This window comes from Ambystoma mexicanum, chromosome 5q, assembly GCF_040938575.1.
Source record: "Ambystoma mexicanum isolate Mex_15411 chromosome 5q, UKY_AmexF1_1, whole genome shotgun sequence".
In the NCBI taxonomy this organism is placed as follows: Eukaryota; Metazoa; Chordata; class Amphibia; order Caudata; family Ambystomatidae; genus Ambystoma; species Ambystoma mexicanum.
The window spans coordinates 157,887,165-157,913,427 of NC_090933.1; the positions used below are offsets into that span (position 1 = coordinate 157,887,165).

A 26,263-nucleotide genomic window follows, 5' to 3' on the forward strand; every position below is an offset into this window, starting at 1 on the left:
ACCTTGCATGGCAATGTATCTGCCTCCACTCCCAATCAATTCACTGCCCAAAACAAGTAATGCTGCCTTCTCTCCCAACCAATAACCCCATAGTACCAGTTCCGAAAGTCTGGTGCCAACTTCCAGTGCCAAGCCATGCAGGGAGCTTTTTCATTGAAATGCAGAATAGTTTATGGAAGAGCTGCTTACATGTGCTCCTTTGTCCTGAACCAACTTTCTTTCGTATGCCCAACGCATGCCATCTTCACGACTGGTTGGCTACAGCAAGTTTTGCAGCACTAAAATGAGTCACAGGCACAAACACCCTTGCCCCATAATATTCCACTAGTTTCACACCAAACATATTTGGCACACACTGCCTACTCTCTGAACTACACTTTTCAAGTGGTAGTACTCATTACTTATGATTTGATAGAGAGTACTCCCCTTACCCGCCTCCCTGGGCTGTACTTGACCTGCACACACTGGGCCTTATACATTGTATTGGGCTCGTATCTGTGTTTGACCTCCCTTCTCTGTGTGAGAGTTCAGTCTGTAATTTGGAGTATGTGTGCCTCTGTGGTTAGGGGTTAGAGCGATCGGTGCTCTTCACTTTCTCTCTGACAAGCTGTCCTGGGACTGGATTAAAGACCTGAATGGGCTAGTTAATCCTAGATTCATTGTTAGAATTGAGGAGGACTGAATATTTAACACACCTTTTTTGGGGACCCTTTTTTGTTTTGTTTATTAATGGTGTAGATATGTAGTTTGGGGGATTTGTGCTGAGGGGGGGTTGACTGTACAGGGCTTGTCCCTTGTTCGGAAGATGGAAGTGGAACATTGGGAGCACCCTGGTAATGGTGGACTTGCATTATGTGGGTCTGGTGTCTCACATGGCTTGCCTTGCATTAGTGGGTTTGCCCTCAGAGAGGGGATATGCATTTGTGGAGTGGTGTCAGCTTTGCCGCTTTGTTTCCCATTCACTCTGGGGTTTCTTCACTTTTGCCTTTTGCGTGGCTGGTCGTTGGCTCGGTCACACTTGCAGTCTGCTGGAAACATTCTTGAATAAAAGTCAGCTGCAGTCAGTTGCTCTGGGACAATCTGCCTGGGTCCTTGCAATTGATTATCTAGGCCGTCTCTAAGTGACATAATGAAGTTCCCTCAGTTAATCTTGGGAATTCAATAAGTTCCAGCTGGGAATAAACATAGAAGAAATAACTGACAACAATTGCGTTTCTAAGGTCCCAGGCTGTCAATATTTTATTTATTCAATCCCTATCCCTTTTTATCCAACAGCATTCACCTTTACTACGCTGTTAACACATGACGCGACTGCTCTCATCCCTCAGGAGTGGGAGTGCCAGAATGAATATTCCGAAACTCGCCCATTGTCACATTTAAATGTACTAGGAGGGAATTAAGCTACTAAACGTCTAGGATTACACAACAATTTCCAGACCCTCATGCATCCCAAACAGTACCTTGTTTAATAACTTAAATTCTCAAGATCTGCCTTTGAAACACAATCCAATTATAACATTTTATGACCTTCGGTCCCCCTAATCATCGCAAACCATTCTTCCCCTGCTGTACCCTCCATCCCTTTTGTTCCATCCCTCCATTCCTTTTGTTTGTATCGTATATTTCCATCCTTGCCATCCCCTTTGTCTTCCCCCTGCTCAGATGTTCCCTCCACAGACTAATGTAGTATCTTCCAAGTGGGGGCGCAATGCACCACTACCTGGAAAAACCTAGGCGCTCTGCAACTACCACAAAGGTTATTTGGCGCAGAATAAAACCCTGGTAACCTATCGTCGTATTTCTCAAGGTGTTACTCCCTAGCACTGGGGACTATCCTGCAGCTTTACCCTCCCTTCAGGAAGAGCCACCAATTTTGAAGTGTGAATGTTGTCACCTTCCCCTCATATTTAACTAATGTGATTTGGGTGTCTGTTAAAATTGGCTCACAGACTTGGTTAGCTTCAGATTTCGCCAGCCGGGAACCCATTATTTTTCGCACACCCTCAGAACACATCCACCTCTAAAAGTCAGTGCATAACACCTCTGCCATTAGAATGCAGCTATCCCCCAGGACAAATTTCGGGCTGGCTGCTCACATAATATCTCTCTTGCCCTTGCATACTCTCTAGATTACGTCTTAGCCCACACCCACTACTTCCATCACCCTAAGACACAGTGCACAACACCTCTGACATTAGAATGCAGCAGATTTCCCCCACAACAGAAATTCGGGCTGGTTGCTCAAATAATGTACGCCCTGCTGTTGAATACTCGCCAACCCACATTCCAACACCAACTTAATACATGCACCACTCTTAAAACACACTGCACAACACCTCTGCCATTATAATGCAGTTATCCCCAACAATAAAATTCGGTCAAGCTGCACACATAATGTTTTGTCCTGCCCTTGCATACTCTTGCATCCATCCGCAGGCCTGCTCTACATGGGTGACTAGCAGGGACTTGGCCACCCCGGCCTCCTGCCCTTGCATACTCTTGCATCCATCCGCAGGCCTGCTCTACATGGGTGACTAGCAGGGACTTGGCCACCCCGGCCTGGGTGACTAGCAGGGACTTGGCCACCCCGGCCTCCTACCCTTGCATACTCTTGCATCCATCCGCAGGCCTGCTCTACATGGGTGACTAGCAGGGACTTGGCCACCCCGGCCTACCTCGTATTGGCCAAATGCACACACGCATTCTACAACTCTGAAGAATTTCCCAGACCTGGACCTCGGGCCCCCAAGGGCGCTCATCCTGCAGCTCCTTCGAACCCTACCAGTGGTGAAAGGTGCTATACAAATGGCAATTACATTACATTAAAGATGAGGAGGTACACCAAGCTCATTGTTTCTTTTTGCCAAAGGTTGTGTGAAATTACTACCTGAATCCAGAAATGTATCTTCCTACCTTCCTACTTGATCGTCAGTCTCAAGGTTTCTTCCATAATGTAGATGGGAAGAGCATTGTCAGAGTTGCCTTTATTTTTGGGACTGAACTAACCAATTGCATTTTTGTCCAGTAAATGTATGATTGCCCCTAGCCAGGAAAAGTAGCTCACAAAACGTATATTTGTGGTGGGTGCCATCGGCCATTCGGGGTGTTTCTTTTCATTGTTCCAAAGCAAAACTGTTGTTCAGGCAAAATGCACATCCAAGAGATATGTGCACTAGTCACCTAGGCTACAACCCATTTAGACCTCCGCCATAAAGTCAAATCCTTGGCTGGCAATGCAAAATGATGTCTTCCTCAGAATCACTTTCATACTGGTCCTTCAGTCGCCTTCCTTTATTTATGACTAACCAACTATCGAATGTGCTCTATGGAAGTATATACTCTTGCCATGCAGGAAGACAATCTACTGAGTTGTTGGTGTCAAGCAGACGTAGGGAGGGTCCATCCTGGGTGCAGCAGCGGATGCACTTGCATTTAGTCCTTTCTATTATGTGGTGCCTCTGTCGGTCTTCCTAAACATGGTGATTGAACTTCATAGAAGTGTGAATGGGGAGGTGTCCTCACTAATACTATATAACGCCTAGAAAAACTGCACACCTCCCCTCTCCTCCATTCACATGTAATGTATGTTTCAAACCGTTGACAACATATGCGTACTATTACTATTGAAACACAGGTGTGGGCACCCACTAAGCACCTTGAAGCATCCCATGCCTAAATGAAATGTACACTGCACGTTTTGCTTGCTCCAATTGGTGATATGTTTTAATTCCATTGCTGATGAGGGCATTTGTGCTGATGTGTTCAGCAATAGGTGCTGATTATTTATGCTTTTTATTCTAAACAGAGGATGACATATTTGTTGGTTCATTCTTGTTTGTTTTGTCTATATTGCGTATTTTACATGTGGTTAATGTTGAAAATTAAGGTTTGTAGACAATGCATTTTGGATGGAACTCTCATAATATGCTGGTTAACAAGCATGCATGCACTTTGAATCTTCACATGTCGAGAGCCACGGTATTGCAAATGCTACGCAAATATTATGTATATGTGGAATAAATGCAGACTGGTAGGTGGTACATAATAGATTGGTGCTTCTGAGAACTCGCTGGTAATGCAGACAAACCTGACAGTACAAAATTGAGCGGAAATATGATTGAACAAATGAGGTGCTGAAAGTCGGGTGACCTTTATAGCAGCTCTTAAAAATGTATTTAATTTCATATTTGTGCCCAAAAATTGAAGATGTATACATAAATATAATAAGATGGAAACCGTTTTCAAAGCTACCTGGCTGACCAGGTGGTTAAGATATGTCTACTTATTGGACATGCCATCTAAGTGTTTTTACTTAGACTTTTGGCTACTACCATTATTTGTACAGGGACCTCATGTTTATGCTTTCAGTCTTTCCCTCAGTATATATATATGTTTTTGCTCGGTTTAGCTTTAATATTTATTTTGCTTTTTTTTGTTGCAATCTGCCTACCATTGGGGGAAAAAATTATGCCTATAACCTGTTGCTGCTTGCCCTGTAAACGGTGTCACTGACAACCTGGGTTTGTTCTTTGTTCCTGCTTGCCTTTTTGGAATCTTGTGTATCAAAATAGACTGACAGCGAACGGACGGATACCGCAGCTGACGGTGAAACCACAGCCACCGAGGTTTGTAAGAATGCCAGCATATAGCTACCTCATCTCCTTCACCAGTGCTGAGCTGCAGAGGTTCTTGAGATTAAGCACCTCTTTATCCTGCAAGATAGTCCTATGCTCCATTTCAACGTTGTGTGGCTCGTTTGTTATGCTGATCAAAGCCCCTGCATGTGTCATCATAGTCCTTCATCTCAATGTCCCAGATCAATCCACAATATCTGTGTCGCGTGAACCTCAAAACTAGTAAATGTCAACATCTTGGCATATCGTTCTCATATAATGATTAACAGCTATCTTCAGTTGAAGGATATCCACTTGGTTGAGAATAGGAGACCTATTGTAAGGAGAGGTTACGTAGTTCACCAGTCTGATCGATGAACCAGATTAAGGGAGACTAAATTACCTTGATTAGAAAGTACTTGAAGTATAGGAGAGAGACTACAGACCTTTGTTAGGAGATTCAGACCTGAATAGCATGTTCGTAAACTTATGGTATGTTAGGCTTTGGAAATGGGGTAAAGTTGGTACTGGTCCAAGGGACTATATTTCCCCTATTGTGTAGATTAAATGGAACATTGCACAGAATATTTCCCAAAAACATGGACCACAGACAATATCTTCCGCAAGTGCTTCTCTGGGTCCCTGACATACATCAGTATATCAGCATATAAAGTGATGAGCTCCACCCGTCCAGCAATGGTAATCCCAGCGCCTTTAGAGCGGGCACGCATGAGGTCCTCCAAGGGTTCTATTATTAAGGTGAACAGCAGGGGTGACATTGGAGACCCTTGTTTAGTGCCGCCCTCCAGTGCAAACCTCGGACACAGCACCCCTTTCGCATACACACTAGCATATGGCTGCATATACAGAATGTTCACCCATTTCAGGAAGTTCGGCCCAAACCCATAATTGTCCAATACCCTAAACAAGAAGGGCCAATATACCGTGTCAAATGCTTTCTGCATATCTAACGAGATTGCCACCACATGAATACTCTGCAGTATCTGCATGATCACATTATACATCTGGCGTATATTGAACGCTATCGACCTACCCACTACGAACCCTGCTTCATCCTCATGTACCATATATGGCATTAACGGATTCAATCTAGATGCTAACATTTTGGCAGACACCTTTGCATCCGTATTAATTAGAGATAACGGATGATATTATCCACAGTCAGCCAGTGGCTTACCTGGAAAATAATGATGGCCTCACGCATAGTCTCCGGGAGAGCTCCTATCTCCAAAGGCTCCGAGTCCATCCGACCTGAAGGCCTTTCCACTCGGGAGATTGCGTATGGTTGCCTTTATTTCATCCAAGTTTATTGGAGCTTCCAGCGCAGTGCGTGCTTCTGCAGATAGAAACGCTGTGGGAATTCCTGCAAAGTATTCAACTATCTCCAACTCTGTGGCCACACTTTTAGGGGAGTACAAATCTCTATAAAAGTCATAGAATACTGTGTTCACCTCGTCTACCATATTGACTATTGAACCGTCCGGGCGAGCCATGCATGGAATGGTGTAGCTTCCCTTATCATTGCGGACTGTCTGCGCCAATAATTTCCCTGGGCAGTCCTGTTCCCCGTACCGACGTGGAGCTGCGTGCAGGTCTGTCAAAATACTGTAACCCCCTGTTGGCTGCATCTCGGTATTCATCTAGGAACGCCTTAATATCGCTACTTATCTGAGGGGATGGGTCGTTCAACAGTATTTTCACATAGCATACATGTCAAAGCTAATAAACATTACTATCAACCTATCCCTGTTAGCATGTGGGCGTACGCCTCTCCTGCTGTACCGCCAGAGTGTAGTCTGGAAAGATAAGAATCACGCTGGATCCCATCCTCAACTCCTGCTTCTCTCTCGAGACCTTCAGCACCAGGTCTCTGTCCCTATAATTCATTAAGCAGGCAATTATTGGTCTCCGCTACCCTTGATACAGGCTTCATGAATCTGTCCATGGTGCCGCTTTTCTTAGGGCAGCCCCCTTAGGCATTATGTTCATTATGCATGTGTCGTGTCATGTAGGCAAGTGCTCAGGGTACCGGTCTCTAGTCCCTACGCCAGGTTACCACTTCACCACCACCTCCTGAGCTGTCTGTACTATGAGATTATAAGCTGGTACCGACGGCCACACAACAGGTTGCTCAATGCTGTCTCCGAGCCGAATGCACAGCGTGGCGCAATTACAGTGCTTAATTAACTGGTATCGACGGTAACAGGCTGCCCAGTGTTGTATTGAAACCTAGTTGTTCAATGAAGCTTGTGTGTACTGCATTAAAGTTCAACGTGCAATGAATAGAGCACAATAAACGGCTACTTCAGCGTGCAGTTCCTGAGGTTGCAGGAGGACTTATCTTACCGGATGCAGGAGGGCTTCTCTTACCGCTATCGCGCCCCCTCGCCCCCCTGAAAGCTTTTCAGGATACAGTAGCACACCGCCTCACAGGACTAAGAAAATTCAACCCCCTCACAGCCGTCCTCAGGGAGCTGTACTGGCTAGTCCTTCAAGCGCTCGCCATATTCAAGGCAGCCTGCATTATGTACAAAGCAGTTGCAACCAAAACACAGTTCTACCTGGCCAAGAAATTCCCAGCCAAAAGCCACAACATCAACTGACTCGAAAGCAAGAGCGGTAAGAGGGGATTCAATCTAAGAAGCTGAACTTTTCCTGCTGTGCATGGTTTCTGGAGAGCATTCGTGACGCAGCTAATACTGGCTCCTTCATCCTGCACGTTCGAAACGACCTGAACATCCTACTCTTCAAAAGACATCTTGCCAATTCTTTGCTCCCTTATGGAGCTCCCCCCTCTGCTGCTCCCCGACCTATCCCAGTTACCTCTGTTAGGGTGGCACCCTACATGTGACCCTCGAGTGCGTCCTCTATGTACATTGTGCTGTTGCTTCCCAGCTAGGATTGTACTTTGGAAATCTAGATGACACTGTCCCCATTGATTGCCATGGCGCATTTCCTGTGAATTGAGTTGTGTTCCGATACTAATGAAATGAAATTTAGTAAATAATTGTTTTGTAGTTCACACTGATGTTGCAAACTATTTTCCGGGCACTGTAATTCCAGAGCAAGATCTAGAATTGCAAAACAGGCCAAGCGGCTGTAGTTTTCCTTTTGGTTTTGTCGTGCTGATGTATGGGTACCTTATCACCAGGGTATTTTGGTGCGATTTCCACAGCAAGAATATTTATTGTCTGGATTTATTTTAATTCTGCACTATCCAAGAAAAGCTTCAAGTAGCATTGCTGATGGATACTGCAATGGGTATTTATCAGTTTTAATGGGCATGCTTCTCGTAAGTGAAAGCTATACCTACTACCATAATTGGCAAGATTGTGAAACGTGGGCTCTAGGATGGAAATGACCTTGCTGAGCTCTAGTTTTGAATGTCCATTCGGTTGTGGATTATCTTGGTCGCAAGATCACAGGTTAGTGTTGAGGCATAGCCCATACCTCATTTGTTTGGTAGAAGAAAAGGGGGGTTGGTTTAACCTGGAAATCTTGCTTCAGTTGTTTTCAAGAAAATGATTTTCCACGCAGTTTGTTGCGTTTTGGCCCTTGTTTGTAAAAAGGGGTTTGTTTATTGGTTTTAAGGTGTTTAAGGTTTTTGAAGTACACCCTTATTTAAGATACAAATGGGGCTCTTATGTCCCCATGTGGTCAGCGGACACATGTTTCTACCCGTAGGTCCTTCTCAGGGCTAGGGATTCGGTCCGGCGCTCCCTACGATCATCACAGGACTCAGAACTTACTAGACGCACAAACTTTGCATCCAAGCGCCCAACAGGAGCCACTGTACCTACAGAACCAATTCAATCTCCACCAGGAACCCATAGGGGGCGCCGGACCATAGAAATGGTACGCAGCAATCCAATTTCAGACACTTGTTGCACGTCTTGACAGAGAACATAATGGCCTGGCACCTGCCGCACTGGAAAAGTCATGTGTGAATGTAGTAATAGATGAGTCGACCTCAGTTCGGCTGGTGGTGCATAGCAACTGACAGATGGGAGATGAAGCGGTAGTAGCAATACAGTTAGGGCAGAATGGAAGTAAGGTGGAGGATGCCTTGAGAGAAAAAAGGTTGATTAACTGCTGAGCAAAGATATCTGGAAAGAAAACCAGAAGAATAAGAGGTAGTCCAAGTGAGAAATGAGGCAAAGGAAAAATCTGAAAATGTTGCGATGTGGGGAGTCACTGAAAAATACATTTTCATTTTGTAATTGTGAAAACATGTACCTTACTGGCTGCAGCAATCCTGTTACACTGACTGACAGTCAATATCTCGGTCCTTGTCTCAGTATAAGGTTTTCCCATAATGCTTTAATACATCTCTTTTTTTCCAGTCGCCAGTCTTTCGTTCAAGAACTTTCATGCATGTGTACAAGTCTTCATTTGTATGCTTTAGTACTGACATTTGGAAGTGTGCAGATAGCCATTTTATTTTCACACCTCAGTTTTGTTTCTCTATATTAAGAGATCTCTGAATGTTGGCCAACACAGATCGGATGGAGGACATTTCCATATAAAGTATTAGAGCTTTCTTGTGGCAATATCACTTTTGTGTTGTATATTGAGTTGAAATATTCACCATTCCATCAGTAGAGGTTAATGGGCTCATTGTAGTGAAAGAATGCAGTTCAGCTCCCCCGAACCAAGAATGTTTTGCCTTGTTAAGATGTTCTCCTATCTCGCCCCCATGCTGCCAGTCTGACCAGGAGGAAGATGCAGATATGAAAGCACAGGTACAGATCGAGGGATAGTTTTTCACAACGTGTTGAGACTGAACACTAGATGTGACTGCTGTTATCAGCCCGCGCCTTGCTAGTTATTGTGCGAAGCAATGCATAGAACATCGTTGGTGTCCGCTACTTTGTGTGTCCCTTACCTTTCCTCTTTTTTTCACTTTTTTCAGAGTAGTCTGATTAAGCGAATAAAGGGTGAAAATGTATATGTCAAACATAGTAATCTTATGTTAGAGGTTGGTATTGGAACACAGCAGTGCATGTACATGTGTGTTGATTTCCTGTTAGCAAATCTTTGGCCCTGCAGATGATGCATGGAATTTGCCCCTCCCCCAACCTGCTATTGAAATAGATAGGTATATTATTTCAGCTTTTTATTGTGTTTCATATGTACGTGTTCTTATTGATTAATTCTGCTATGCACAGATCACAGCCTGTTTTATCGTTTAAACCCACACCAAGTAGTTTTCCCCCATATCTCAAGTGCACATGCCTTTTAAACGGCCACATTACCACAAGTGTTGTCTTAGTGGTGTGAACGCAAATGCAGCCACCCCCTTACCTCACCAGGTTCTGCTTGACCTCTTTTCACTAACCATGTGATGTACTTTCATTGGAAAGAAACATTCCTTCGTTTTAAAACACATTTTCTCCCCATCTTCCAATATTTAGGAGTCGGACAAAACTCAAGAAGAGTTCATGAAGCATCAAACCAACATAAGTGAGCTGAAGCGAACTTTTTTGGAAACGTCTGCAGACTCAACAAACGAGTGGGAGAAGAGGCTGTCTACGTCACCAGTACGGCTCGTGCGACATGAAGAAGCCCCAATGATTGAGCCACTTGTTCCTGATGAGGTCAGTGCCAGGGTATTGTTTCCACTGTGAACAGGTCTGTTTAAATAGTAATATATTCTAGGGGCTTATGAATTTTATGAGACTCTCTTGACAACTCAATGTAAGTTACTGGTTTTATGATTGTGAGCATATTACCCCTAAAATGGTGTTTGTTGGAGCATTAGGACTTTGTATTCATGTAGCTGCATTTTGTTTCTTGGGTAATTCTTTTAACCAGTAGACCAAGTTCTGGGGCCCAAGACCAAGTAGGTGCAGAAAGCGATGTCCACTTTCTTAAAATGAAGTGGCAGTATAATGTGATGCAGTATTATGCTAAGAATCCCTCTAGTTGCCCTTTTTTGAATAAAATGTTGCTGATGTTTGTGGGCAGGTGTTAGGTAAGAATTGATGTAGTAATACTGGTGGCAGGCAGTGGGATTGGCGTAGACTGATTACATTGACTATTTGCTGTACTTGTGCCCAACTAAACCAGCCACAAGGCTAAGCTCCACAAAAACGTTAAGCAACGGTAACATGCCAGATATGGATAACTTTAATGAGACAGCCCTGATTGTCCTGACAGTAGAACAACTGAAAGATATGCGTAAAACCCGGGGTGTGACTCTGAAAGGGGAAAAAAGTGAATGGATTGTAAGTTTGTTAAATTACCAAAGTTTGTATAGTAGTCCTGTAACACCTACTCAACCTCGTAATGTGGAAGATAAGGGCGAGGATGCTAGTTCAGAGTCAAACTCCAATCGGCAAGAGGAGCCCTTGGAGGTGGAGGAGTCTTCAGAAGGAAGATCCCCTCTGCCACAGCCTAGCCTTGTCCCTCAGTCACTTCCCATTGGGACCCCACAAGGTCCAATCTAAACCCAGAATATATTTCTCTTGAGAAACAAAGGTTAGAATTTGAGTTAAAGAAACTAAATGTCCAAGCTGTAGCCAAACATCAACGGGTGAAACTAAGAGAAAGGGAGATGCAACATGAAATGGATATGAGAAAGATGTCCCTTGATTCTGCTTCCCTTTCAGGGTCCTCTAGGTCTGCTAGTCCAAAGAGACCTCGCCTGCCCAAAGAAGCAGTGAGTATGTATGAACCTAAACTTGATTTGTTGGATTGGCTGGGTATATTTGAATACACCTATGGTCTTCAAGGAATCAGTGGGAATGATTTAATTCCATGGCTCATGTCTTGGTTCATCCTGAATGACGGATGGAATTGGGTACCAGGAAAAGAAAGGATTATGAATCTGGCATTATAGCCATGTTTGGGAAAACTCCTTCCCAGTACCGGATGGTTTAGGACCCTCAAAAAGACTGATGGTGCCCCTTGGGCTACCTGGGTATGTGAATGTTTGAAAAACTTACATGGTTTGGTTAAGGGGTACAGAGTACACACCTTTGAAGGAATGAGAAATCTTTTTTTGCTATAATCTATTTTTGAAGCCTGCTCTCCTGAGCTGAGACAGCACTTGGATGACTCAAAAGAAATTGATCCTAAAAAGCTAGCACAAGCTGCTGACTTATGGGTAGCCAACAGAGCCACTCACAGGGACTCTGGGGCACCTCACAAGAAGGGAAGCAGCACAAGAAAGAGGGTAAAGAGAATTCTAATTCCAACCATCCAAAATAAGGCCACAGGCATAGCAAGGGTATTGTCATGGATGGTAGACCTATTACCTCTGGACCTGGAACACCGTCTTCACAGAGAACGAGTTATGCTCATAGAACTGCTAAGCCTTTATATTCTAAATGGAGATTGTTTGATATCTTGCCTGGAAAACGACATTTGCATTATTCATTGAATTCGTTGAATTCACGTGATTCAGGATGATCACGTGTATTCCTGCATAACGTTTATAAGCAGCATGGAGACGTCGCTCGCTGCTCCTGATTGAACCAACATGGCGCTTTGGTAGCTGAAACCTTGATCTGCGTTCTCGCATCTCTTCAGTTACATCTTTGGCTTTCTCCTGCGTGTTACTTTCACACACAAACTCCTGGAGCTGCATTCAAGAAGTTACGGCAGCCTTTCCTGTTCGCCTGTATTTTTCTACACGCTACCTTCAGCTGTCGTCCATTATAAGACCAACCGACAGCTTTTTCTTCACACACGAGTCCTGGCAGTCCTGTCTGCGTGTACTTCAGTCACGTGTATAAACACACGCGGGTTCCTGATATCTTAGCATGTTTTTTTTCGTGGCTGCCTGTAAATTTGGCACATGTAAAACAACACGCGGTTTCCTGAATTCTTCAAGCGCGGCTGTCCTGGCTGCGTATATTTCTGTCGCGTGTAAAACCCCACGCTGTTTCCTGAACTCTTCAAGTGTGGAGGTTTTGGCTGCCTGTTCTTTTGTCGCATGTAAAACCCCACACGGTTTTCTGAACTCTTCAAGTGCGGCTGTCCTGGCTGTGTGGACTTTGTCGCGTGTAAAAACACACGCGGATGTCTGAAATCACCACGTGCTGCTTTCCTGGCTACGTCTGTTTGTCGCGTGTAAATCTCACGCGGTTTCCTGAACTCTTCAAGTGCGGCTGTTCTGGCTGCGTGTACTTTGGTGCGTGTAAAGACACACGCTGGTGTCAGGATTAGTCAGGCGAGTACTAAGGCAGCGAATATGGCAAGGGAAATGTGCACCCAGGAACAACGACTCAGGTATGCTAGAACCCAGGAGTGCAAAATAGAGTGTGACATCAAAACCAATATATGAAAAGGGATGTGGGGTAAGCACCTGACCGCGAGGAAAGTCGGCAAGCACCTTACCCCCAATTGCTGTTACAGGTACTGACAGCGCTAAACCCACGTGGAGGGCCAGCAATGACAGGATCTGTGTACTAACACTCTTGATGGTATTACATAAGGGAACTTAGGAACTGTACTCACGAGGACGAGATACACCTCTTGAATGTCAGCTAGCCCACGAATCCTGTTGATGAATCTGGGACCCAGAAAGGCTATAACAGCAATGGGAGAAGTAGGGAGGTCCAGAGGACAAGGGCTGAAGGCAGCCGGAATGAGGCAGGCTGCCGGGCAGGGAGCCCAGAGGACAAGGGCTGAGGCTGGGAATCAGCAGAGCGAGATCCGCTGCTATGTGGAGAGCCCGCAGGGCAAGGGCGGAGGCTGGAAGGCAGCAGAGCGAGATCCGCTGCAATGTGGAGAGCCCGGCAGGACAAGGGCGGAGACTGGAAGGCAGCAGAGCGAGATCCGCTGCAATGTGGAGAGCCCGGCAGGGCAAGGGCGGAGACTGGAAGGCAGCGGAGCGTGATCCGCTGCAGAAAACTAAATACCTAAGTAGGAATAGGGATTACAAATTAGTGGGGAAAACATAAGCATTCACACAGGAGCTAGCTACCACCACACACCACACCTAATGATCAAATGGGAAATGGATGCAGATGTGCAATGGAAAACATGGAATGGATCCTCTAGAAAGTAAGGATCAGGAGCAGGGAAAAAACGAAATAACCTATGCAAACTTCTCCCTACCCCTCCAAGGAAAAGACAGGAAACTAAACTAAGAGGAAGGCTAAGGCAAATGGGTAACAGCAGCAAAGGACAGAGTCAAAGAAATATAGAACACAGACAAACTGGGCTGCATCTAAAAGGGGAAAGCACTGAGGATTGCTGCTTGCAAACAGGCGAAGACAAAAAGGGAAATCAAGGGAGCAGAAATCAATTAGCGCATGAATCCGAAATTCAGGGCGGAGGAAACAAGAAAACAGGAACAAGGAAGTAGGTACAAAGGCAAGGAACCAGGAACCAGGGACTAGTCAAAAACAGGAACACTGCAAACGATGACCAGCGCTGGACTGAAGTAAGACTGAGGCTTTTAAAGCTGCTTAACGAGCACACGCCTCGGGTGTGCTGATTGCTGCACCTGCAGCCACAGCTGTTACCTATCCTCCACCCAACCTTGTCCTGCAAGGGTGGAGGTGGAGCAGTGGGCCAGGCATTCTGGGAAGCATAGTCATTTGGTTAAAGAAGCATGCTGGCTGCCAAAAACCTGGAATGGATCCGGAAGGGAAGTAGCCTGGAAAATAGGGATTTAGCGCTCCCACTTCATCACTGCACTGTAGCATAATGTTCGAAGGAAAAGTCCAGTAGGGAATAAACCCCAAATCAAGCCCCCAAGTGGTGGGAACGGGAGCGAAGGGAGCGAGTCGTGACAGTTGGTTCTTGAACTCTTCAAATGTGCAATTCCACCCGCAAGTTGTGTTAGTTTTGGATTTATGCCTGGCACCTGTGATGAAATAACAGGTCGACTGCATTTCATCATTTCTGTTCTATGTGGGAAAGGAAGTATTGCCGACAACTGTTTATTTGAAGGTGATTGTGCACAGTACTTGGGACGCTAACCTGTGGTGCACCAACCCAGTATCTAGCGTGAGCCTCGTGCCGTTCGGGGTAAGTTTCCCTTACTAACGTTCCCTCCTTTTGTCGTTGTTTCAATTCCTGGATTTCTTCAGAGACTTGTTGGTGGAGCCTCCGGTTCTAAGTCTACAGGTAAGTGTTGAACTAGATGCTATTGCTCTGCTATTAGTGAGAGGTTTAGTTGGGACATTTTCTCATTATACCTTATTGTATCCCAGGCTGACTTCCAATGATGTTCCCCCGCCCTTTCCAGTGATCCCTCTCTCTGCCTGTTATATTAGTCAGACAGTTGTATCATTTGGAAGGTCTATTTTTGACTTCACTACTATCAAGCCGTTTGATTCAAGGATCCGGAAGAGCCCTACCAATTGTATGCTTTATCGTTACCTGTATCCTTTTTCATAAGATACCTGGGTGATTTATGACGGGTATGGGAAACCTGATAGGTCTAGTGAGCCCTCTGGCTCCAAACCAGAGGGAGCTCAACAGAAACCCCTATTCCAGACAACATTTATGAAATGTTTTGTATGTGAGTCTGTAGACCATGTGAATGTGAACGGGGACCCCAGATGTAAGGGTAAACCTTCAGGGGTCCACACTGCCTCTTTAGCCTTCATCCCCAAGGTAGAAGCCCAAATGGCAAGTGCATACTTTCAGCTACTGGCTGAAGACCCCATTGGAGTTCAAGCCAGTGTATCTTTAGTGTCCCTGGGTCTGTGGGGACAACAGAATGTGGATGTGTACACCTCCATACCAGATAACAAAAATTCATATTATAAGGACAGTGTTCTTGTAAATGGTCAGGACACCCCTGCCATCAGAGACACTGGGGTAAGCATTTCAGCAGTAGATGAAAGCTTTTTCAAACCCGAGGATGTGGCTAAATCACCTAAAGGTCCCACTAAACTTGCAAGAGGCCCTATCCAAATGGTTCCTATTGTGCCAGCTCTCATCCAGTGCAATATTATTACTTCTGTAATTCCTGTTAGAGTACAGAATGAAGTGCCAGGAAGTGTCCTGTTGGGAACTTATTTGAAAACTCTTGGAGTTGTATCTAGTACCCCCAGGCCTCCCAGCAAAAAGAAGCAAGAATACACAAGATTGGCCAGAGAGGCTACCTTGAGAGACTCTCAGTTTGAGGTTGAGGATATTTCCAATACCTCCAGTCCATAGGAAGGCCACCCTTCACTTTCCAAGATAAAGAAAGAAACAAAGGAGAAATCCAAGATCTCTGGGAGAAAGAAAGGTCTCAACCCTAAACCTGTATATAGGACAAGGACATCCCTCCTGAGAGGACAGTTCCAGGTCACCCCAGTGACCCCCTTCCCCAGCTGAGGCTGAGTAGGAGGACCAACCAAACTATGTGGAGACAGCTACTGGTGACAGAGCTGGAAGAAAACCTTCCCTGCATTGGAGATCTGGATCCTAGAGACCATCCTGAGCATGCTGAGACTTTACTTGTAGAAGGTGGACCCTCAAAGGCAGACTTCAGCAGAGGACAAAGGGAGTCCCTCTCTAGAAGGTTTGCGCCAGAAGACAGCTTCCCAGCTGTAATGGGAAGAGCCAGGAAAGCATAGGCTTTACTGGGAGGATGGCCTCCTCTAAAGTGAACCTACTGAATCTACCACCAGGGGACTACAGGAGACTGGTATTGCCCCAGGAGGTGACAACAGTTCCTACAGTTAGCACATGATATTCCTTTGGCTGGCCACTTGAGCTTCAAGAGGACCAAAGAGAGGCTATCTCTGTACTTCTACTGGCCCAAGATGGGGGCTGATGTAGATACATTCTGTAGGAGCTGTCACACTTGCCAGACGTCTGCTAAGAGAGGGTCCAAGAATGTGGCACCTTTTAGTGCCCCTCCCTGTGGTGGGAGTCCCTTTTGAGAGGGTGGGGATTGACATTGTTGGTCCCTAGATCCCCTAACTTCCTCAGGCAACTGATTTATATTGGTTGTGGTAGACCATGCTACCAGGTATCCTGAGGCCATACCTGTGAGAACGGTTACTAGTCAGGCAGTGGCTAGGGCCCTCCTTGGTATTTTGTAGCAGGGTAGGTCTTCCTAAGGAAGTTCTCTCTGACAGGGGGTCAAATTATATGTCCCACTACATGCAAACCATGTGGAAAAAACAGTCAACCATGTAATCCAGTCAGAGGCCCTTTGGCCCTGATAAGGGAAGGGTTACAGAGCGCTCCTTCCCTACAGCCAGTGAGAGTCACCGACTATGTGCTAGGCCTGAGGAAGAGGATGGTACTGATGATGGCAGAAACTTCGGAAAACCTGAAAGCAGGTCAAGCTCTGGTCAAGCATTGGCATGACCAGAAGGCCAACATGGTGGAGTTCACTCCAGACCAGCTTGTCTTGGTTATGGTACTTACAAGGAAGAGGGCCTTATATTTATTTTTTATTTTTTTATTTTATTTTTATGATTTACAAAAGAAAACCTTTAAAAAGAAGATAAAGAAAACATTTCCATTTACATCGCTCCATACGAACCCACACCATTTATCATAGGTACATTTCTCAGGAATTCCTCGTGGGTGTGGGCTTCGATTCGGCCAGATGGATTTTCAAGTCCTTCAGAAACAGTATTAGACCAAACATGACTTTGCGATCAGAACCATCAAACATGGATTTCCACCAGTCATTAGCCGAGTAAGTACGACGGGCCTCGAAGAGAGTTCTGAACAACTTTGTTCGTAAGGACCGAAACTTTTGACAGAACAAGGTCAAGTGTTTTAAAGTCTCTGCATGGCGCTCACAAAAACGACAAGTCAGGTCAAAAGTTTCCTTAGATGCCCAAGTACTTGTGCGATCCCTGGTCAGGAAGAGATTGAGTCGAAAATGTAAGTATAATAATCTCGAATTCTGATCAGGAGATTATAACAAGTAAGGTTGTAGTTTATCCAACTCTCTTGCTTCAGGTGGTGCATCTTTTAGGAGGCGAGAGCTTGTTCTATCAACACAAGTTGGTGCCAATCCGAACTCCATAGTTTTAATTTCACCTTATTAGGATTTTCTAGTAAAGTTGTGATTTTAATGTTATTTGCATCAAGAATTTCTGTGCATAACTGATTCCATTTGGCAAGAATTGTATATTCTGGATCTGTGTCCGGCTTGTGCAGGATTTTAAATTGTGGAGCTGGGTTACAAAGCTGAGTCTTTCTATATAGAGTTAATGCATTCCACCATACTCTCACTTGTATAGATGTCAAGCCCAATTCAAATATTATGTTACTTGTCTGACATCCTTTAGGGAGATGCAGCGCTCTGGTCCAGAAGTTATTTTCTAGTGTATTCCACAACTCGTGTGGGCAACCAAACATGTTTCAGCGCCATAGATAAGAGCCGGTATGGCCTTTTGTCTATAGAAGTTGATCGGAGGTTTTATGTAGAATTTTCTGAATTTTCTGTTAATGATCGCGGCTTGGTAAGCTAGCTGCCGACACTTTCTCCTGGTTGCCTCAACCCAGAGGTTGTCATTTATGTTGGCACTTATCAGAGATCCCAAGTACTTGATATATGGAGAAGTGCGAAGAGATGTTTTTTCCAAGTGCCAAACATATTGTGTTGGTCCTCTTTTGTAAGATGTCAGGTTACGTAGGATCAAGACTTTGCATTTTTTCTTATTGATGCAGAGCTAGTTTTTGTTTAAGTATTTTTCTAAGGCGTCTAATTTTCGCTGCAAACCAACAGGTGTGACATCCAAGAGTATTAGATCGTCGGCAAATAAAAGCCAGCCCAGCCGCGATCCATGAATTTTTGGTGGAAAGGCTGCTACCTCATTTAATGAATGACCAATATCAGAAATAAAAAGATTAAAGACAATTGCTGCCAAGGGGCAACCTTGTTTCACACCTTTAAAGGTCTGGATCAAGGGTGATAAGAAGCCTCCTTGATCTAATCTGATTTGGATAGTTGTGTTGGAATGCAGCTCTTTTATTGCATCTAAGAGGTCGGGTGAGCATTTCCAGCCTTTGAGTTTCTCCCATAAGATGTGGCGATCGACACTATCGAAAGCGTGTGAAAAGTCGATTGATGCCACATAAATCGCAGTGTTGGTTCGTATTAACTCCATTTTTACAAGAATCAGCAAGAGGGTATTGAGACCACAACCAACGCCCTTGACAAAGACCGCTTGCCGTTGGTCATTAATGTGGTTGTCAGTTGACCAGGATTTTAGCATTTGTTGGAGCTGGGTCGCGTAGATTTTGCCCATTACGTCGAGAAGGGCAATTGGTCGGTAATCTCTTGGGTCCAGTCTGTTGCCTTTTTTAAAAATGGGTACGATAATGGCATTTTTCCACGAACTTGGGGTTGCATGTTTCATTTTTATCCTTTCAAAGAGGATAATACAAAACTTTGCCCATTCTTCAGGATTTTGTTTCAGTGTGTAGTTTGTAAGGCCATCAGGCCCTGGAGCTCTCCACGCAATAAAGTTCTTAATTGAGTTTATGATGTCATCTATGTTAATGTTAAAGGACATTTGTACCGCGCACTATCACCACCGGAGTGGTCCCTTGGCGCTCTGGCGGCTCTGAAGGAGGAGGGGAGGTTGAGTTAGTGGGAGGAAGCAGGAAAAGTGCAAGGGAGCAGTGATGTGCTGTTGGCGGCCTCAGCCCGGAGGGTCCATTGGCTGGGCCTGGGGTGTTTGCGGCCGGTAGTCGTCGTGTACTGTTGTGCAAGACTATGTGTGTTTTTGTTTTGTTGTTGCGATGTAGTGAAGTTTGTGCGGTTTGTTGTGCTGTAGGTTTTGGTTGTGTTTGGGTTGGAGTTTGAGAGGTTTATGCAGAGAGGGAAGTTGCTAGTAGGGTTGGTTAATTTGCATCTCTATCCTGAATTGAGGCGCTCGGCTTGCGTGGCTTCCCCTGATGCGGCTCTGTCCTGATCTGGGTCCGACTTGTATATAAGGTTCCTTACTCCTCTGGCCCCCACCTCTAACATGCTCTCTAATAGCTCCCCTTATCCTCCCATCATACTCCTGTGGCCAGTGCAATTGCCAATGTCAACCTCTCAGGTCATGTGGTGATTGCCAATATCTCAACAATTACACTTCACTGTGGTGCCTGGCGTAACTAAGGGGCGGGCGAAGTGATGGTGGGATTGTCTGTGGTAGTTGACTCAGTTTCCATGTGTGCCGCCTGTGTTCCAGTCTATCCGGTGTCACCCGTCTAGGTGCCGTGGGAGTTACCGTCTCGGGTCGGGGATGTCTGTATCCTTTCCGGTTTAGTCATCCTTTTTTTCGGTTTTGGTTTCCGGATTTAGTCTGTGGTGTCGAAGAGCCAGGTTTTTAGTGATTTCCTGAATTTTAGGTGATCTTCAGTATTTCTTACTTCTTTTGGGATGTTCCAGGTTTTTGCGGCTAAGTTGTAGAAGGAGGTGCCTCCAAGTTTTTTCTTAAGTTATGGTTTGAGTTCCAGGTGGATTTCGTTGCTTGTTCGGGGGGGGGTCTCGTTGGTTTGTAGACTGTTATTTCCTTTTGTAGGAATTCTGCTCCTTGTTCGCTGATTGCTCTGTGCGTTATGCACATTGTTTTGAAGGTGATGCAGTGTTTTACTGGGAGCCAGTGTAGTGTTTTTAGGGCTGGAGTGGTGTGGTCTCTTCTGGATAGTTTGAGGAGTAGTCTTGCTGCTGCATTTTGGATCCATTGCAGTTTCTTCAGGAGGTATTCTATGTCAAACTTCAGCGACCAGGGGGCTCCGGCTTTACTCATACTTTTGGGCTCAACTTTCGATGTACTAAACAAGTCCGTATAGTGTTTTACCCAAGTTTCTTGGAGAATTGGCGACACTTGGAGTGCTTGCTGTGGGGCGGCAAGGTTATTTACTAGGCTCCAGAATTCAGCAGAATTTTTATTCTTAAGTTTGTGCATCATTTCTTCAGCATTGTTCTGAAGTATTACTGCATAGTGGCTTTTTCTCCAGTTTCTATATTTTTGTGTTGTGTGTTTTTTACCTGCATAATATTGATCTTTATTACTTCGAGGTAGCATCCTTACTTCTTTACGAAGTGTACGTTTGTGTTGTAACACCTGTAAGTCAAACTTGTGTTTATTCTGCATTTTGGGTTGTTTAAGGCCTTGTTTGCGTTCTACGAATTGGCACAGGAGGTGTTGATATTCCGTCTCATCCGGGATGGCCACCAAGGCAGATGTTAACAAGTTGACATCACATGTTTTAAGATTAGGATCCTTCCAGATCGATAAGTAATGGCATGAGGCCATAATTTTTGTGGTGTATAGTTGCAGGCATTAAACGACATCCTAAGCATGTCATGATCGCTACGTTCCATTTTGACGATCTCAAGCCGATTGACTTTTAGTGCAAAAGGTTCAGACACAAAAAAGTAATCTATAGTTGAGGTTTGTTCATCACGGCTCCATGTTGGATTTGCGGGAATAACACCATGAGTATTCCCATTCAAAAATGTTAGTTTTCTAGAGTTCATTTCAGTCATCCAAGAGTTGGCAGGCGCTTTGTTGGCCTTTTTAGTCGATGACTTTGCTTAAACTTGAACACCAAGCAAAAAACAATCGATGTTTAGGTTGCCGCAGATGATAATTTGGGCTATGCTTGAGTTTTCCATTTAGTGTCTAGAAGTGTAGTCACCTGCTCAATGAATTGAAGCGTGCCCGTTGAAATTTGTTTCCAATAAAGATTAATTCTATATAGGAACTTTGGTTTGTGGATATCTGGGAACCTCACTTTAGCAGTTTGTATGTATGGTGAGACATTCATCGTCTCTACTATTCTGAGGCCACAATCTTTGTTTACCGCTATCAAAAGCCTAGACATTGGCCTGCCTTTTAGGGGTTTAACTGCTGGATTTGCTACTATCTCAAAATAGGACGATATAGGGCAGGTTGTTAGCCATGTTTCCTGTAAACATATAAGGTCCAAATTACTCATCCAGGGAGAGTTGAACAGGTGGACAAATCCTTGCGTGTTCCACGATCCAAAAGTGAGGGGCTGGTTCGCGCTCAGTTCCTGGCGTTAGTCGCAATGTTTGGTGTTGAAGATTTGCAGCCAGCCATGCCCAATTTTCCTTTTCTGAATCGCTTTTAAATAAGTCCCTGTCATTTGTGTTTAGACCTTCAATTGTTATTTGAATTTGTTCTTTTTCAATGGACTGAATTAATTCTTTGTCTTCAGGTTTTGTCATGATTTCAAACGATACCTTGGGCTCTGGGCCTTTAAGGTTTTTTTGATTTGTACTCGTGGTTATTGGTTTCTTTAGAGTTTTTTGGTTTTTGTCGTACATGTTTTTGAGAGAAGACTCTGATGCTCTGTCATCTGGCACTGGGTATATAGATCAAAACCCAATGACAGCAATGCCGGTACTGCATCTAGTAAAATGTCTCGAATTATACTAGAAGTAAGGTGCAAAGTCACCATGTCATTTCTTTTTTCGCAGTGAAACTCCACTAATTTCAGGTCATCGAAGCGTTCGCAAACTGAGCACCAGATAGAATAGCTTGGATAAGTACTGCCGATTTAAGATCAAGTTATCACAAGAGTCCAGTCTTTCCAGAATTCGTTTTTTCATAAGATGATACCTTTTTCGTTATTTTAGAGTTCGCCACGTTGCGTTTAAGAATGGACTGTGTTGCATCTGAGGAATGTCTATGTGGGGACTGAGACTTGGAAGACATATGACATGGTTCCATAATAGGGATCTTTTCAGTATTTGTAACGGTGTGAGATTCCTTAGGTTGATTGATTTTTCGTTTGGTTTCATTAGTTCTCTTGCCATTATTTTCAGGTGTTTTTCTGCCATGGTTAGAAATGGCGAATCGGGTTTGTTATTCGGTTCTATATTGGTTACGGCAGGACTTACAATCGTACAAATTCTTCGTGGTGTCAATGGTTTGGAGACTCCTGATAGGTCATCAGGCCGAGACTTGTTTATACAGCTGTCAGAGTTTGGTTGAGCCATTCCAACTTGCTGCATATCTAAGCTCTTGGTCGGAGAATCAAACTGCTCAATTTCAGAGTTTTCTTCAAAGTCTTCATATGTTTATAGGTTTATCAGGTCGGATTCAACGTTCTGTATCGCATCAGAGGGATTTGATACGGCGTTGGAGCTTTCAGTTTCCAGCAACGGGTCTAAGTTTGGAGGGGTAGAAACTTTGCAACTAGTGTTATGAACTGCTAGATTTACTGTTTTTAAAATGCACAAAGAATTCCTAGAACCATTTCTGCATCTGAATTTGATGGCAGGTTGATTTTTAGACTTTTTTCTACAAGTTGCAGTTTTCCCAAATGCAAATGTGGGGACTGGGATTGGCGGACATTGGGTCCCTTTAAAGATATCATATACCTCCGAAGTTTTGGAAGTAGATGGATCACTTGTACATGCCGATGCATTGCCATCTTTGGAGCTTTTTTCTTGAGGCAACAAATTACTTCTTGAGGATGAAGCTACTTGAGGGTTTGCAAGTGCAAGGTTGCAAGATTGGCGGCTAATTTCAAGCACCTCATCAAAGGAAGTAACATTTTGCTGAATGAGGTCCTTGTCTCGAGTGTTAGACATAACTAAGTCAACTGCAGAGTGCAGCAAGTGAGAACTTGAAGACCTGTCGAGTTTCTTTGCCGGTTGAGAAATCATAGGAGGATCATTTCTTGGCTTTCGCTCTTTCATTGCGGATGGCAATGTTGAAAAACTACAGTCATCGTGCAGCAACATGGAGTTTGCATGTGTTGCATCAAGCACACAGTCTTTTTCTTTTTGCGCCTTATCAAAAGGGATTACTTCTGAGTCAGAAATCAACGGGCGCTCCACGGGATTTTTCTTAAAAAGGTTCAAAGCTTTGCGCGCCACTTCGGCCAAAAGCTTTTTATCTTCGTTATTGTTTGAAGTGTAGCCAGAAATAGATGTTCGCATTTGGTCGATTTTACAGTTCATGGAATTTAGGTCGTCTTTACAGACAATTCCTTTCCTTTCCATTTCTATTATTTTTGTGTTAAGGAGTGCGCATTCAGTGTCGAGAGGTCTTTGATATTTTCATTCATTTGTTCGTTAAGTTTGAGAAAAGGCGCAATGGATATTCCCAGAAGGCCTTACAGGACAAATGGATTGGACGCTTCAAGGTTGTGGCTAAACTTGGAGAGGTCAATTATTTAGTGGACTTGTGCAACCCCAAGGAGTCCCCTAGGGTCTATCACACTAACCATCTGAAGGCGTATGTTTCCAGACCAGAACTAGGGGCTTTGCTCTTTGATCAAGAGGAGGAGGAGAGCGAGTCTCCCCCGATCTCCTTAGGGGACAATCCTCAGATGAGACAGTTGAAGGAGTGAAACTCCCTTCAGCTTTGACTCTGCAACAACAGGAGGAGTGCAAGGTTCCGTTGAATCAGTTTGCCTCCCTGTTTTCACTGGCACTAGGCTGGTCCCTTGGGGCAGCATGATAGTCTCACTGTTGACAGTCTCCCTGTCTAAAGCATGTGTTGCAGAATGTCAGATCATGTTGGAAGAGGTCAAGAAGATGCCTGATGTTGGGGTTATAGAGCCATCTACAAGTGCATGGGCCAGTCCAGTGGTACTAGTGCCAAAAGCAGGAACAAAAGAGTTGTGATTATGTGTGGACTATAGAGCTCTTAATGCAGTCACCATGACTGATGCCCATCATTTACCAAGAACAGATGAGCTGGTGGACAAACTTGGTTAAGCCATGTTCCTCGGTACATTTGACCTGAACTCAGGCTATTGGCAAATAGATCGGACACACCATGCCAAGAGGAAGACTGCATTTTCTACCCCAGGAGGCTTATATACCAGTTTAAGGTTCTGCCTTTTGGACTCAAAAATGCACCTGCTACATTTCCGAGGATGGTGAATGAAGTTCTGAATTGGTTAGAGGACTTCTGCACGGCATATTTGGACGACATTGCAGTGTTCAGCCCCCGCCCCCCCTCCCTACCAGCCCCCCCCCCCCTTGGGAAGAGCATCTTCACCACCTAGGATATGTTTTACAGGCTCTGGAACAGGACCATCTGAACATAAACGCTAGTAAATGTCAAATTGGTCAGAGTAAAGTGGTCTACCTTGGAGGTGAAATAAGGCCATTGCCTAGCAAAGTATAAGATGTGCAAGACTGGGCCACCCCTACTACTCAGACTCAAGTGAGTGCCTTCCCAGGTCTCACTAGGTACTACAGGAACATCATAGCTTCTCCCTTAAATGTGATGATCTCACCCAAATTCCCCAAGAAGGTCAGTTAGGAATGAGAAGTGCACTAAGGCATGTGAACGACTGAAGAAAGCCCTTTGTCAAGCTCCGCTGTGAGAGCTCCTGACTACAGCCAATCCTTCATTGTACAAACAAATGCTTCTAACGCAGGGATAGGTGCAGTTTTGAGCCAACTGGATGAGAAAGGCAGGGAACACCCTATCTGCTTCATCAGTAGGAAACTGAAGGACCGTGAGACAAGGTGGGCAACTATAGAACGTGAATGTTTTGCCATTGTGTGGTCTCTGAAGAAGTTTAGGCCATACTTGTATGGTTCTACTTTCATTATTGAGACAGACCACCAACCCTTGATATGGCTACTGCAGATGAAGAAGGAAAATCCCAAATTGTTGCGATGGTCAATCAGCTTCCAGTGGTTTGATTTTAACAGATGTCATGGTGTAATCACCAAAATGCTGATGGTCTCTCCAGAAAGTATGACCGACTGGAATAAGAGATTGACCCAGGAGTGGATTCAATACTCCTGTCCCTTAGTCTGGGGGGGGGGGGGCGCGAGTGTTAGGGAGAATTCTCAGAAATTTCCTAATTTCGTTATACCCTAGAGACCCCCAGCTCTTTTTGCCAGACTTTAGGACTTTTAATTTCTAACCTGGAGAGAGTGAGACCTTTTTCTCGGTCTCTCGTGTAGTTTGACCTGATTTGGATTATGTGTTTCCTCTGCTTTTGGAGTCTGACAAACTCCATAGGCATCTACTTTTTGTATGGTGACAAGATTTCTCATAAGGTTTAAATGCCTTTTCTTATGTGAACTACTGTTCCCAACAATAGTAAAGTGAAATTGACTTTACTTATCTTTTCTCTTTGTAGGTCAGCATACCCCACCTTATGTGGAGTGGCTAGGGGGGAGTTACCTAGTAGCCCCTTATCCTACATTCTCATGCAACATTTTTATGTTACCCTCACTACTTTAAATGGCTGGTGGCATTGGTTTAATTTTCCTACCATTGTGCTTTTCTACCGCAGGCTGAATCCTCAGCTGCAGTATAGCACCCATGGGTGACCATTGTGTCAAAATGGCCCTTCTTTTTTCGCTATTTTCTGTTTGTGAGGTTTGTCTTGGGTTTTACTCTGCAGGTCAAACCAGCTTTGAGCCCTTTGTTCATTTTGCCTTTGGCGGGCTTCAGTACTGAAACCCGCCTCTAGCTCCAGTGCTTCTGGAAGGGCAGGAAGTGAGGGAGGTGCCCGGAATTCCCCTGTCCTTTGTCTGCAGGGAAACCTCAATACACCCAGTCCTGATTAGGCTGTGCATGAATGGGAAAAACCTGCTTAAAAGGCGAGGGTTTTGGGACTGAGTCGACCACTGGGAAGAACAACCTGACGAAGAAACCGTGAACAAAGCTTGCTGCATCCTCCTGGACCTTTGAATTGCTCTTGAAGCCCTGCTGCTGTGCTGAAAGTCCTTTTTCTAATCGACAAGAGAAGCTCCGGAA

General features: G+C 44.6%; 1 protein-coding gene across 25 annotated transcripts in view; it reads left to right on the top strand.

Moving 5' to 3' along the window:
• Positions 1-26,263, top strand: part of EPB41L3 (erythrocyte membrane protein band 4.1 like 3) — a 971,190-nt gene that overhangs the window by 768,597 nt on the left and 176,330 nt on the right. For 16 of the 25 annotated variants that reach the window (XM_069620665.1, XM_069620670.1, XM_069620666.1 and 13 more), the window contains 4 exons: positions 4,572-4,625; positions 9,341-9,376; positions 9,547-9,612; positions 10,049-10,231. In XM_069620665.1, coding sequence (XP_069476766.1) covers positions 4,572-4,625; positions 9,341-9,376; positions 9,547-9,612; positions 10,049-10,231 — 339 coding nt within the window. The remainder of the gene's footprint in view (positions 1-4,571; positions 4,626-9,340; positions 9,377-9,546; positions 9,613-10,048; positions 10,232-26,263) is intronic. The other 9 variants (XM_069620669.1, XM_069620677.1, XM_069620689.1 and 6 more) reach the window with 5 other exon arrangements.